Source organism: Miniopterus natalensis, chromosome X (genome assembly GCF_054644295.1).
Source record: "Miniopterus natalensis isolate mMinNat1 chromosome X, mMinNat1.hap1, whole genome shotgun sequence".
NCBI lineage: Eukaryota > Metazoa > Chordata > Mammalia > Chiroptera > Miniopteridae > Miniopterus > Miniopterus natalensis.
Window position 1 is genome coordinate 1,595,559 of NC_142103.1, and position 14,236 is coordinate 1,609,794.

The following is a 14,236-nucleotide window of genomic DNA, read 5'->3' on the forward strand; positions in this document are numbered from 1 at the left end:
ATAACAAGGCAATCTCACAGCTGAACAGTGAAGCTACTTTTAACTCTAGAATGAGATCATTGGGTTCAATAGACAGACTAAAGTAGCACTTAAAACTGAGCCCGCCTGCATGTAATAAACTTTGGGTCTTGGCTGTGTGTTACCATAATTTCTTTTCCATCCTTATGGGTGTGTGTGTGTGTGTGTGTGTGTGTGTGTGTGTGTGTGTGTGTGTGTGTGTTTCTCATAAGTTCTGAAATGTTTCAACTAAATATTTTTTAAGGGTTCCTGGAACAGCTAAGAATCAATTGTAATTATGCTTTGAACTTACATCCTCCAGTTTTTAACCCTTTCATGTTCACATGAGCGCCAGAGTTTTATTCATTTATTCATTAAGGAAATATTTATGAGAGAGTTATGTTCCAAAACAAAACACTATGTCAGGTGTTGATGATGTGAAGGTGAAAGGGGTTTGAGAAGTAAGGACCATGGCCAAGGATTACCCAGACAGACTCCCTTCACCTATCCTGTCTTCCCAACTGTCATTTTGTGAGCCAGAAAGTACCTGACATACAAGTTGTAGCCAACATTCTGTCAAGATCAAATATGCCCCAAAATGCCAGGTAACTGGATCTGACAGATAATTAGCTCAAATGTTCTCTTTTAAGGTAAAGTTGACAGTAAACATAAAAAATATTTGAAAATCGAATTAATAAAAATGATGTTTAACTAATTACAGAGCAGTTTCCCGGGGAAACATGGATCAGATGCATTTCTAGTCATTCAGGAATGACATTTATTTTGATGGTCTTTTGCCAGTATAAAAAATCACATATGACTTGCTGATGTTTTATATTATATATGTTCAGAATGGAGAGTTGTACATTACTTTCATTCCCATTCCATTTCAACTAATCTTTTTAAAGGATCAGATAATCTACTGTACTAAGCACCAACTCTCATACCTCAACAAAACACTTTAAAATGAGGCTATTCCAAATGTTTCAGCTACCCTGTGAAGGCTACATGAATAAACTGAATATATTGTGCATATAGCAAGTTAATAATCTCAAGAGAGGATAATCTGTTTTAAGTCCTCACATCCACCACAGGAATCTCAAATCCTTTGTTTATGTTATACATTTGTGAATGGAGCATACCTGGCAGATATATTCTTCTGTTCAACCAGATTCAAATCACCAAAGAAGTCACTTTGGTGTAATATCACCACAATAACAGCAACAAATTCATTCCCATTCCCTGAGTCTCGTTTGTTTTAACTCTATCTAGACTTTGGGAATATAGTGATATCATTTCCATTAATGAATTTAAAATTTCTATCCCTTGGATTTGCATGTAAATCTGTCTCTTATTTTATAAAATATAAATTTATTAAATCATATATAGTATTATACCTTTATGATGAAAAGCAGTTGGTTGTGGTGTGGGTGAGTGTTCCTAGGGAGATATCTCTAATTGAATTGCTTTTGTTAATTTTTTAAAATCTGATACTAATGGACATTCATGGAAAAATATCAATATGTTTTTTAAAACAGCTCATTTTCCCCTTAATATATAAATTATGACCTTAACTTGTAAACATTTGAACAGTATATATCAAGGCCAAGAGGATGGTTCCAGTAATACTTTGTCATTAATTCCTCTTAAGATTCTGAAGAATTTTTCTAATTCAAATGTTTATTTTTAGTGAATGTTTATTAACTAAAAGCTAACTACAGTATAAAATAATGATGTAAACAGTTTATCCAATAAAATACAATATCATTTGATCACATTTCCAATATTACAGTTTGCCTATTAAAAGCCCAAAATATGACATTTATCTTTGAAACAATGTCAATATTTGGCACAGAAGTATTTACACGAGAGCTTGTTTCATTTGCCATTTATTCCAATAACTTGAGAACAATTATTTGCAACTAAATCTAACAGTATTTGCACAAGTACTTTCAAGCTAAAATACTGCTAAAAATTCCAACACACATGCAATTTAATGTGTTTACATAATAACATATATGCATTATAAAACCTGTGACCCTATGCACTTTATAGGATGTGAATACAGGAGTCACTCTACCCTCTACTGAATCACGGCCACATCTGGGAGGAGATGCTGCTGAGCAGAAGAGTTCTGTGTTCAATTGAGTTGAAATGGGTTGGCTACTCAGCCTGTCCAGGAACGTCCCTGTGCCATCACAGAATCGCTTGACAGCTCAATTCACACAAAACTGCAGCAGATTTTCAAGTATAAGCCCTTAGCAACCAAGAAACTGGCAGCACAAGCTGCACTGGCGAAACACACTCTTATTGTGCAGGTGGGCTCTGTTTTAAGCAAAGTTGATATTGAAAATCAAATATACAAAACAGAAACTAGGGAGTGATTATTTGTAGTATAAAATGGTTTTCTGCTTTATAAAAAAATTTACAAGTCTCCTCTAAATGGCAGCTCTCCTAACACATTTAAAATACAATTCAATTTACAGAACTTCAATTTACACATAACTTTTTCACAGCCATAGTGAGAAGCAAAGTACACCTATATACAGTACTTACTTTTCCTCTCAGAACTTAAGTGCCTTGTCATTGTATTAGTAAAAGACACTTAAGCCAAAATTTTATCTTCTAAGCTCACTGATATATAAAGTAAATATTGACTCTAAAACATGGATATTCCAGAAAATTTAAGTAGGTTTGTGATTTTGTATTTACAGTTTTGGGACTCATCTTTACAATGGAGATCTTTAGATAGCACATGTATGTAGCTATTTTCAGGCCATAATATTGGGCTGTGTCTTGCAGAAATTTGTTATTTTATTTTAGTGGGGTTTTTCCTTTTTAGCTGTGTAACTGCAAAGAGATGTTAATGGTGGTTACAGTGTGTAGCTAGTTTATGATATATCCATTTATACTTCATTGCACAGAATCACCTTTGAAAAATGCAACTTCCTGCATTTCATTACTGTTCCCACTGTTTAATCTGGGTGACTGTCATTCATGTCCTTTATCAGCACTACACTCACTGCCAGAGATGGGGGGATGGGGTGGGCCAGAGATCCTGTCGACTGTACCTCTGTGCCCCTCAGCAAGCAGTATAGAGCCTGGGACCTAAGAAGCAAGCACTCAATAAATATTCATTGAATGAATGAATAAATTGCTGGATTTGGAGAACTGTCTGGAAGGCTTTCTTCACTCTAGCATGCAATCCTGTATGTGTCTGGAATGTTTACAATCAAAATTAATTTCCAGAATCTGAAAAATCACAGAACTCTCTTTCGTTCCTTATATACTGTAGTAAAATCCATAAAACAGAGAGTCCTTGATGACATGGAAATACTTAGAAAATTAAATCATCTTAGAGGTCAGAGGACAAAGCAGAGGAATTTGAAGGGTCATTTCCTTACTCACCAACTGCGGGAGTGAACTAACAAGGCACACAGGTTCACCAAAGTCCAGAACCAAGTTAGACTCTTGGCAATTGTGTCCAGACTGAGGAATGGTACTTTCAAGTGTTTGAATACAAACTTAACCACAGGTATATTCAGAAACAGTGAAAGCAACTAATTAAGAGCTAGAATCATAGAGAATTACCATGTGCCATCTGCAGGGCCAGACACATAGATCAGCTCTAGGCAGGGCCAGAGGAGACTGCGTCCTGTTTCTTGGAACCATTTTGCTGAGCTGACGCTCAAACCCATTACAAGCTGCACGTGAAATAAAAACGAAATAGCAAAATCCAGCTGTAGGAGATAAAAATAAAAATCCTAAAGTAAAATATGTTCGACAGCACTTGGGTGCATAAAGCAAAGCAATATAATCAGTGGGCATGTTAATAAATTAATAAACAAAGTGTTTGTGATTACATTAGAAAATAAAGATTCAAAGTATATGGTGTATTATGCCTTTAAATGAAATAGTCTGGGCCAAATTCAAATGATTTCATTTTAAAACCTACTACAAATAAAGCACAGATCTAAAAAGATGATAATTATTAAGCAAGGGAGTTTATAAATCTGAGTTCTTCCAGGAGGCCTTTTTAAATCGTGTGACTGAATATTAAACTATCTTTATTTAAAATTAATGAATTTGTTTTTCTATGGATAATGGCATTTTACAGGAATGACTTTACTTTGAGGAGAATAAAAACACTGAAGTAGAATCATATGTTGGTAGTTCGAGTCATAAAAATGTAAACCTAAAATCTATCTTAATAGAATGCATATACTAATTTGTCTTCATAATCATTTCCCACAAAACCTACATCTGTATTCTGTATTTATCATTGTACCAAATGAAAGCAGTGACAAGAGGATTTTTTCAACTCTTTTATATATAAATACTCCACTCAAAGAAGAGTGGTTTCCAGGAGATATCTCCAAGTTCAACTAGTATAATCCTCTAGCTCCTTTTCTGTGAAATGTAACATTTCTGTACATTAACTTTCCCATAGGTCATTTCAGTCCATTTTCAATTTTGATCTAACAGATTTAAATAGGAATTGTGATCTCTAATCAAAGAATGAACATGTTACCTTGACATGGTAGATACTTAGAGATTCTAGGTTGTTAGAGGCATTCTTTTCCCTGAATTTCCTTTACATTTATATACACACAATTACCTCCTATTGTTTAAAAAACTATTTTGCATCTGTCATTATTAATCCAAATAATTTGGATTTAAGTAATTTCTAATTGAGAGCCTATCACATGAATTGTTTATAGTGACAGACAATATACTATTAGTCATTTTAAAGCCTTAAAAGTAAGTTATCAGGATCCACTTCAATCTTCACTGGATAATAAAGGATTATTATGTGCAGTAACCTATTTATGAAAAGGAAACAGTGTGCTTCTTTCAGACGCCATCAATTGCTTTAATAAGGATTTGAAAAGCTGGACTACTTTATATGCAGATCACTATCCCAGTTGCATAAGGATTTACAATAGACAAAACAAAACTATTTTTGTTGTAAAGAAGGGCTGTTTGTTTAAATCACACAATAATGTTTGCATCTAAAATTATTTACAGGCTAATAAGGCTTCATAAATGTTATATAAACTTGGTTAGGTTAAAAATCATTTTAATGCTTAAACAAAAGGCTTGCTCAAAGTGACAAGGAAATATTCAAGTAACACATAGCTAAAGAAGGCAGGAGAAAAAAAGAGGCTTACTTTCTTGGTTTATGTACTTATGAATCAATTTGGAGGCGCAAATAGTACGACTTGGTAGCACCCCTTGACGCGTCAATGAACTCAAGAGGAAAACGCTTTCTCTGAACACGTGAAAATTGAGAATTCTGAGCCTAACTTTTAATCCTACAAGAAAGTAATGTATACATTTGCCTCTGCTGCCTTGAATTTGCAGAGAATTTACTTGGGAAGTTTTAACCTCACCTTTGAAGTCCTCCTTCAAGGTATTTAATGGCTATATGTCTTTATTAAATGAGGTGTGTGGCGGCCTCTACTGGTGTGTGTTTATAGAAAATGTTTCAATAGACAGAAAAAATATTAATTTCAATTGAAAAGTTAGAAATACAGACTCTATAATTTAAATATATAAAAATATCTAATTTAATGCAGAAAAAATATATTACAAGTTGTGTAATGTACTCTTAATTAGGAAAATAATCTAAAACATTGATCATGTTAGTGTAAAATAATGATTTACAGAAGGGCATTAATTGTTCGATTCACTCTGATATTGGGTTAAATATATTTTATTAATGAATTACTAATCCCGACTGAGGTGGTTTATTACCTCTAGTCCACTGTTAAATCCCCTTAGTTGACTTAAATAAAACCACTTAGAACAAACCCAGCAGAAAGGAAATATTTTACAGTTAAATCTATAAAGTCCTAGAACTAGAATCATTTGATGACAGGCTGGTTTCTATAACTCAAGCAAACTGTACGTTGACTTAATATAGCTGACATTTCGATCTATTTTACAGTGTTTTAATTTCAAAAATACAACACATTAAAATATGTTCAATTTATCAAAGCTAAAAGCAACATTTAAGTAATGTACTTAAAGTGCAAAGGCACTTTAACACAAAGGAGAGATGCCTATTGGCTATACTTGGTAACTGAAGATGGAAATACCATATATCATTATTTACAAAAGAATTTATAGTCTCAAAAGATCTTTGGAGATCTTCTACAAAATACACTAAATAGCCATTTTCACTTGAAAAGTTTGCTTACTCTTTCTTCATTCACTATCATCTCCTTTTCCCATCCCCCACTGGAAAACTAAAAGAGAAACAAAACCATAAACAAAGTACATGAAAAACTGCATTGTAGAAACATTCGCGTTCCATGATGATGCTTAACGAGAGAAGGAAAAAGAGGCGGGGGGAGCAAGAGGGAAATAATTTAAAAGAAAGCTTGAAAAAGCAGTACCATTGCTTCGCCCCATCCCCCAAACATTTCCAAAGTCCCCCACCGACGCTGGGCGAGTGAGAGCGCAAACACACAGGAAGACAGTTCGCAGCGGCGTCCCTTTGATGCCCCGGGTTGCCCGTGATTTGCCTTCACAGCTGACTGATCGCAGTTTGTTTTTCCAGAACTTCGAGGTAGTCCGGTTCCGATTGCGGCTTGGCTTGCAGTAAAGGGTGGTCGGGTTTTGACTGCCCCACAAAGCATTTCCTGGGAGTTCCGTACAAAACGGTTTTATTGATTCTGTCTTGGTTTTGGCGTCGAGATTCGTAGGAAGGGGCGAAGTGCCTCTTCGGTAGGGTACAAAAGTTGTAGTGGACCAGGCCCGCGCTGGGCAGCTCCTTGGCGCGCTCGGCCAGGTTCTGGTACAGCAGCTCGGGCTCCCTGGGCGCGGCCTGCTTCTCCCGCAGCTCGCCGGCGCTTATCGTGTAAGCCACAGTGGCCGGCTCGTCCTTTTTCTCCTCCAGGCTGCTGTAGCTGAATTCCTGCAGGTTTCGGTAATAGGCCACCGGGTCCCCTTCCTTCTGCATGTAGATGGGGTTTTGGCACATCTGCCCCACGGGCGGGGGGATGTAGTTATAGACGTGGCCATCCGTTTTATCCTGAGTCTCGCCGTTGTAAGACCCATACTGTAACTGAAAGGAGCTCACGTCTAAGTTGTTGGCACTCCTGGGAACACTTGGCACCCCCTTTCGGCGTTTCAGGACAAAGACGAATAAACCAGCCCCAAAACAAACAGATAAAATAAAGACCACAAGCAATCCTAAAATTAAGACAGAAAGTGGGACTTCGGTGTGTAGCTCAGGATAGGAACTGGGAGACACACTAAGCGAACGAGGTGTGTTTGTGTTATGATTCATTGACAGAATGGTTCCGTCGGACAAGTTTGGACTGTCTGGACAGATAGCATCCCTCCCCAGAAACTTCAGGATCTCCCCTGCGTGCTTAGCAGGAGACTCACAGGTCACCTCATTGATGATGACAGGGGAACTGGCATGTTCTGTCCAGTCCTTTAGCCCCATGATGTCACAGGTGCAGTCCCACGGGTTCTCTTGCAGATCTATCTGGATAAAGGCTGGAAGCTGATCCAGAACCCCTTTCACAGGCAGGTGAGAAAAATGGTTGTTTCTCAGATTCAGCCTGGTGAGGGCCGTGCCCCCAAATATGTTATCGGGTAAGGACCTCAGCAGGTTGTTATTCAGAAACAGTAGCTGTAGGTTAATCAAAGCATCGAAGGTGAGCGGCTTAATTTCCTTAATGACATTATACTCTAAATAGAGATACTGCAAGCTGTGCAGTCCATCAAACATAGAAGGATACAGCACTTCAAGGTAATTGCCATTCAGATAAAGTCTCCGTAAACTGGTCAGGTTTGTGAAGGCACCTTCCTGAATGACTGCAATCCTGTTGTTTCCTAAATGTAACAAATCCAAAGAACTATAATCTAAGAGGTCGTTCTTATAGACAGTTTGAAGATAGTTCCCTGTCAGGTAGAGTTTCTTTGGACTGGTAGGTTTGGGCTGCAGGTCGGATATATTAGTGAACTTCCTTTCTTGGCAGTTTACATTTAAACCATTGTCTGAGCTCTGAGAGGTGCACACACAGCTACTGGGGCAGGTGAGGGGGACGGGGGACTTGGTCTGGTATACCATGATCGGGCCAAAGCTCTGCCGGTCCTTCGACACACTGACCCGGGGAGTTGGACGATTTCTCATTTTGGGTGGGCGGCTGGATTTTGGAGCCCTGGTTGGGTTAAGAGCAGGATTCATTGTAGGCGACAGCCTCTGGCTGTGTGTGTCAGCATGGCTGCCCCTCTGACCTGAGTCACCAGAACTTTTTCTGGGACAGAGGTCTTGCCTGGTTAGTTGGGTCACATCTTTACCATGCAATCTAAAGGGAGTTTCACAGACAATCTCCCCCACAAAAACAGTTATGGTGTCCAGCCAAGCCTTGAGAGGAAGTAAGTCACAAGTGCAGTTCCATGGGTTTTCCTCCAGCTGAATCTCCATGATCCCTCCGATATGTTCAAGGACACCGGCGAAAGGCATTACTTTCAGCCTATTTCCCCTCAGGTCTAAGTGGGTCAGCAGGACAAACCGGAACACATTGCTGGGCAGTGAGAGCAGCAGGTTGTCGTTCAGGATGAGCACTTTGAGCTTATTCAGTTTGCTGAATGCCCCTGCCTCTATGGCGCTGATGTAATTGTAGTCAGCCTGGAGGTACTCGAGGCTTTCCAGGCCCAGGAAAGTGTCCTCCCTCAGCACCTCCAGCTTGTTGTTGTTGAGGTGGAGTCTCTTGAGTGTTTTCAGGCCACTGAAGGCCCCGGTTCGGATCTCCTGCAGCCCGTTGTTACCCAGGTGGAGAGTCACTGCGTTGGAGTAATTGACGAACTCGTTTGGGTACAATCTTGTCAGGAGGTTTCCATTGAGGAAAAGCTGGTAGATTCGATACTGGGGAGGCTGAAGCAGGCTGACAGTCGTAAATCCTTTGTTTTCGCAGTTAATATTCAGTACGTTTTCCTTCTCTTCACACAGGCAGCGGATCTTGCAAATGTCTTTGGCAGTTTTGCGACTCTCTGTCTGTAAGAACCCGGCCACGGTTAACACACTGAGGAACCAAACGCTGCTCAGCATCTTTAGGCACCGTCAGTGTCAGCTCAGGTACCTACAGGCAAACCTTTGGGAGAGGGAGGAGCAGGGCAGAGCGGGGTGCAGGGAGAGAAAAACAAGGAAGCCCGATTAAAATGGCAAGGCGAGGGGGCAGAGTGGGAGGGAGGGGGAGGGAGGCAGGGAGGGAGGGAGGAGGCGGGGAGTGGACCACACGGCATAATGAAATCACTGCGTTTTGCAAAGCGGTTTCTTGTCTCAGGCCTCCCCTCCCGCCCCCAGCACACCCATACACGCATCCCCGAGCCACGTGCTTGCACCCGGTTTCCCCGCGGGTCGTGGCCAGCCGTGGAGTCATTAGTAAGCGAGATGTCCTACCAAATGCAGCCCACCTCCTCCCCCCCTGGGGTATATTGCAGAGATCTTGGGCGGCTCACCCATCTGGGCTCACCGCAGAAATTGCTTTACTTTTTTTTTTTTTTTTTTAGCTGCTCAAAAAGGGGCTTGGAAAATTAGGGGCCTGGCGGCGGGAGAGGGGTTACTCACACATCAGGAGAAGACGGGACTCCTCTCCTCTGCAGTCCGCCAGTAGTTTAGCATCTTCAGAAAAAGAGGGAGAGCAAGGTAAAGGGAGACGCCGCTTCGGGGGGGATGCCCCGCATTCTGTCAGTTGATTTAATTTGGCGTGGGAGGGGGCGCAGAAATAAGAAATCTGGCAGGCGGTCGAAGAGAAAGGGGAAGACTGGAGCGCGGGGAGGCCGAGCCTATACGGCCCGGGGGTACGGTTGCGTAGACGGTCAGAGAGCCTGCCCGCAGGGTCCGCAGGCGGCTGCGACAGCCGATCCGCGATGCGTGCTTCCAATCTGGTGGCGGCAGCAGCAGTGCGCCGAGCAGTTTGAATTTGAGAGGCTTAGCAGGCTCCCCCGGACACGGCCAGGGTGACGTCACGGGGGAGGGGCAGGCGGTGGGTGAAGCCCGCTGTCGGGGCGGGAGGGGCGCACGCTTCCCTTCCCCCGCGGGGGCTTTGCTAAGCTCAAATCCAGGCTGCGTCAGTTTATTCCGAGCTACTCCCCCTCCAACCCGCGGCAGGCGAGCGGTTAGTGGGGCTCCTCGGGAGGGCTTCTCCAGGAGGGGTCTCGCTTAGGAGCTGGGTCCCTCCTAGTGATTTCTTACACCCGCCCCTCCCTCCTGGCCATTCCGGACTGGGTGTCATTCCAGATTCCCAAGCAGTGGTCCAGACCCTCTCTGCGTCTCTATACCCCTCTCCGCCTCCCCGTGTATGTAGATGCGCCAATTTTGCTACAGGACTGGAGTCCGCCTGCCAGGCTCCTAGCTCAAATGCTCTTGGTGCGAGGGTGGAGTGTGTGCATGCAGCAGTGTGCCTGTGTGGGAGGACTGGGAGTTCTCCTAGGGGATGCATGGTTTACAGACAGAGCTTTGCTTCACTGCTTAGAGAATGACTTTCTGGGTGGTGACTAGCAAGATACTTGCCTGGACTCTGGAAAGCCAGCTCAGTGTTAGATTACGGAGATAAACAACAAAACCCTTCTCCTCCTGAGGTTTACACTTAGTCAGATAATGACGTTTTAACGTGTACTTTTGGCCCGAAGGAAGCAGAAAAGGAATCAGTGTCAGAAAGGCACTTCCAGGCCCAGCTTCAGCTGGGAGTGGGAGTCCACCAAAGGGTGCCTAAGCCTTCCAAGCTGCAGGCAAGGGCCAGGGAGGCAGGAGAACAGAAGACAGCAATGCAGGAACACTGGCTCCTGAGAAACAGAGGAGAGATGAACTGAGTCTGGCCTGAGACCTAGTAGGCCTGGGTTCTGATCTAGATCTGTTGCAAGGCATGTCACCTGTTTGTGAATCTTCCCTTCCTCATTGTTAAAAGGGGTGGACCATATGGGCCCTTCCACCTCTGCCATTCACTGGAATTCAGATAACCTTCCTACAGAATTATTAATGGCCAAGTATTGGGTTTTGCCTTCATTATCTCATTTCTTTGTTATCTTAAGGTCCCTTGGACCCAAGTGTCCGTGTGGACTCCATTTGCAACATGTGAATGTCTGCTGTTGCCGGAAAGTGCCAAATGCTGTCTCTCAGGGGAGATGAGGCAGGAAAAGGAGGGAATGAGAGTAGAAAAAAGAATTGACCAAGCCATGTGCCAGTTCCACAAAACATTCCAGCTTGCTTTCCCTGTCTCTTCAGTCCCAGCCTGCTGCAGAGGGAATCAACACAGGGTGCCACCGCCCGGCCAAATTCTGAATAGAGATGATCACATAGGCCAACAGAGCCATCTGAGAAGGGAAAGCTCCCCACTTCTCCCGTCCTCCTTCCCTATTAAACTCAGATCATAGGATTGTTTATCTGTTTCAGCTCTTCCTCTCCAAGAAGGACTCTGGACATTTTATAAACTTAGGCACTGAGACAACCTGTAGCTCTGGCAGTCACCGTTGGAATTTTTCTCCTTTCCCCCTCCTTTTTCTTAGGGGAAGAGCCTTGAACCAGACATCATGATACTCCTCCCCAATCTGTAATTCTTGCTTGGTCTTGGGCAACATCCTTTCCTTCTGGGGCCTCAAATTGTCCTTCTCTATGCCAAAGAGGAACATTGAGATGAGCTATCTTAAGAGGGGGAGAGGGCCTTCCACTTTATTGCAGCTGCATCATTAGTTGCAAGCAGAGTGATGCAGTGCAACCTGATTAAGCATCCTTTCATAACCAAGGGGCATTTCTTTCTACATATTTCCAAATATTAGATATAAATAGTTCCTAGAGAGACATGGTGTACTCCTTCAGTGGTTCACTTAACAAACATTTATTATTTATGTTAATATTTCATTGAAGTAGAAGCCAACATGAAACTGGGCAAGATCTTTGAAATCAGACTCATTTTATTGATGAAGATATTTCCCAAGTAGGGAAAACGCTGACTTGCTTAAGTTTAAGAATCTATGAAATTATAAACAGAACCCGGGAATTCTGAGTCCCAGTCCAGCAGCTTTTCTGAAAACTCACTACTGCTTAGAGTGAAGTAGAGAAGAACCACCTAAACTTAAATACTGGTACTGCTGTTTTACGTACATGTGTTCTTTTTAAAAAATTATATTTGAAAGTGAAATATTAAATATTAGTTTTAGTTCTCAAATATAGTAATTTCTTTTATGACACTGATGATACTGTCAAGACTTATTGAAAACACTCTTTTCTTAGGAATTTCAGAGGAGGGGGGTTGTAAATAGACTGGGGAGAGAAGGAAAGTTGAAATTCTTGACAATCATGGTGAAGGAAATGAGTTGGCTCGCTGCAGGGAGTAAGTTTCTCGCGGCCCCGCGGCTCCGGGCAGAAGGGCCGCAGGGCCGAGCCGGGCAGCGGCGGCCCCCGAAGAAGGCAAACGCTCCCTGTCCCTGCCCGGGCGACGGAGGCAGAAGCGGGGCTCGCTGGGCGCCGCGAGCCTGCTCCCCACGTCCCCCCGCCCGGCCGCCCGGCCGCCGTGGGGTAAGAGGCGTCCCTAAGCCTGCGGTACTGTACGCGGGCGTTCAAGTGTCTGCCGGCGGCCGCCTTCCCCGCCGTCCCCCGAGCCCCGACCCTCGACAAATGCCATTCTGCAAGGACGCCTCCGTGCGGCTCGGCGCTAGGAAAGTAGCGCAGCCCACGCAACCCTCCCCTCCGCCGCTAGACGCTCGAGGGCGGGCGCGGGCCCGCAGCCGCGACGGCACCCGCAGTTTCCCAGCCCACGAGGCTGCGCGCTGCCCGGAGCCCGACCGCGCCCGCACTGACCGTCCTGGAGCCGCGCAGCGCCGAGTCCCAGGCGGCTGGCGCCCGGCCCTCCCGCGCCGCGACCTCCGCCAGGGGGGCAGGGGATGCACCCGCGGCGCCCCGCACCGCTCCCAACTTACCCAGGGAGCGCGCCTCCGGCGGAGGCGCCCGCAGCATCTGCGAGCACGGGAGCCGCGGGAGCGGACGCCGCCTGGGCCCCGCGAGCGAGCGAGCGAGCGCGGGCGGCGCCCCCGGCAGGCGGATCCCCACCGGAGCGGCTGGCCCGGGGCTGCGCTTCCAGCGGGAGGAGGGCGGGAGCCGAGGGGGAGGAGTGAAGCGAGCGCGCGGGAGCCGGGGAGGAGGCGGGCAGGGAGGGCCGGCGCCCCGCTCCCGCACTTATCAATCACTCCGCACAGCAACTGGCCCCGCCGCGCACCCCGGCGGGGGCTGCCCCGGCCGCGGCTCCGCTTCCCTGACAGGCGGCTGGAGCGCGCTGTGCGCCCCTCGCCCGGCCCCTGGAGCCCTGCCCGGCCCCTGCAGCTCCCACCGTGGGCCGCGGCTCAGACCCAGTCAAGGGAAATGAGCTTGGCACTCGGCTGGTACCAAAGCCAAGGGGAGACCGAGACCACGGGGCAGAGTTACAGGCAAGGGTAGGAGCAGCCGGCCCCCGAGCCGGGCGCCCGCCGAGGACCCAACCGCGGGAGGCCGCGGGCAGATGTGTGACGACCCCCTAGGGGGGTGGCAAACAGCGAATTTCCATAGAAGAGGGGGCTGCGCTAGGCCTGTGCCAGTGTGTCAACAAAAGCAAACCCTCACCAAGCTGGGTCCACCAGAGCATACTTTTGGCCACCCTTCCTTCCTAATTGGCTGTGACTCGATTAAAGGAAGGCTCTCAGAGAGAGAATCACTGTGGTTCAAGAGGTAGGTGTGCTTTCTGCCAAGACCCGATTTTCCTGCGGCCTCTCTGCAACCCTCCCGGGGTATACCCCCTAAAGTAGCAGTTTATGAATGTGAGCCAAAACAATGGGTTTCTGTTGAGATTTCTCTGTTTTCAAGGTGATTTCCTATACATTGAAACCAGGTTTTCACAGCGCTGACTTCCACCTCATTGCTGTCCTTTCCCTGGGGAATCTTTTGTGCTTCTTCCTGCTCTTCTTGGCTTTCTTCTCATAATGGTTTTCTAATGAGACCATGCTGGGCCTTTTTAAAGGAAAATTACTGATAATCTTATGAACATATGCAGAGTTTACTTTAGTAATACTCCAAACAATCTCTATAATCACGTCTGATGTTTTAAGAATCATTGCTGTTGCTTTTACTTCATCCCTAAGAAAAACTTTTTGAGATTTCCCTGCCAGTCAGAAACATTGCCCTGCTTTACTAATATCCCTGTGTGTGTAAAACATCTCACCAGCTATTTGCTACAGACTACAGCAGCCGCCT

General features: G+C 44.9%; 1 protein-coding gene across 1 annotated transcript; it reads right to left on the reverse strand.

The window, feature by feature from the left end:
- Window positions 1–5,697: 5,697 nt before the first annotated feature.
- On the reverse strand, window positions 5,698–13,026 carry SLITRK2 (SLIT and NTRK like family member 2). Its single transcript, XM_087829317.1, has 3 exons — window positions 12,934–13,026; window positions 9,587–9,640; window positions 5,698–9,110 (listed from the first exon to the last, which is right to left on the reverse strand). The coding sequence occupies exon 3, from the start codon at window positions 9,065–9,067 to the stop codon at window positions 6,530–6,532; it is 2,538 nt and encodes an 845-aa protein (XP_087685443.1). The 5' UTR covers window positions 9,068–9,110; window positions 9,587–9,640; window positions 12,934–13,026; the 3' UTR covers window positions 5,698–6,529.
- Between the last annotated feature and the right edge of the window lie 1,210 nt (window positions 13,027–14,236).

What these genes read in the sequence shown, in the direction of transcription:
- SLITRK2 (XM_087829317.1), bottom strand. Translation starts at nt 9,067, where the DNA reads ATGCTGAGCAGCGTTTGGTTCCTCAGTGTGTTAACCGTGGCCGGGTTC.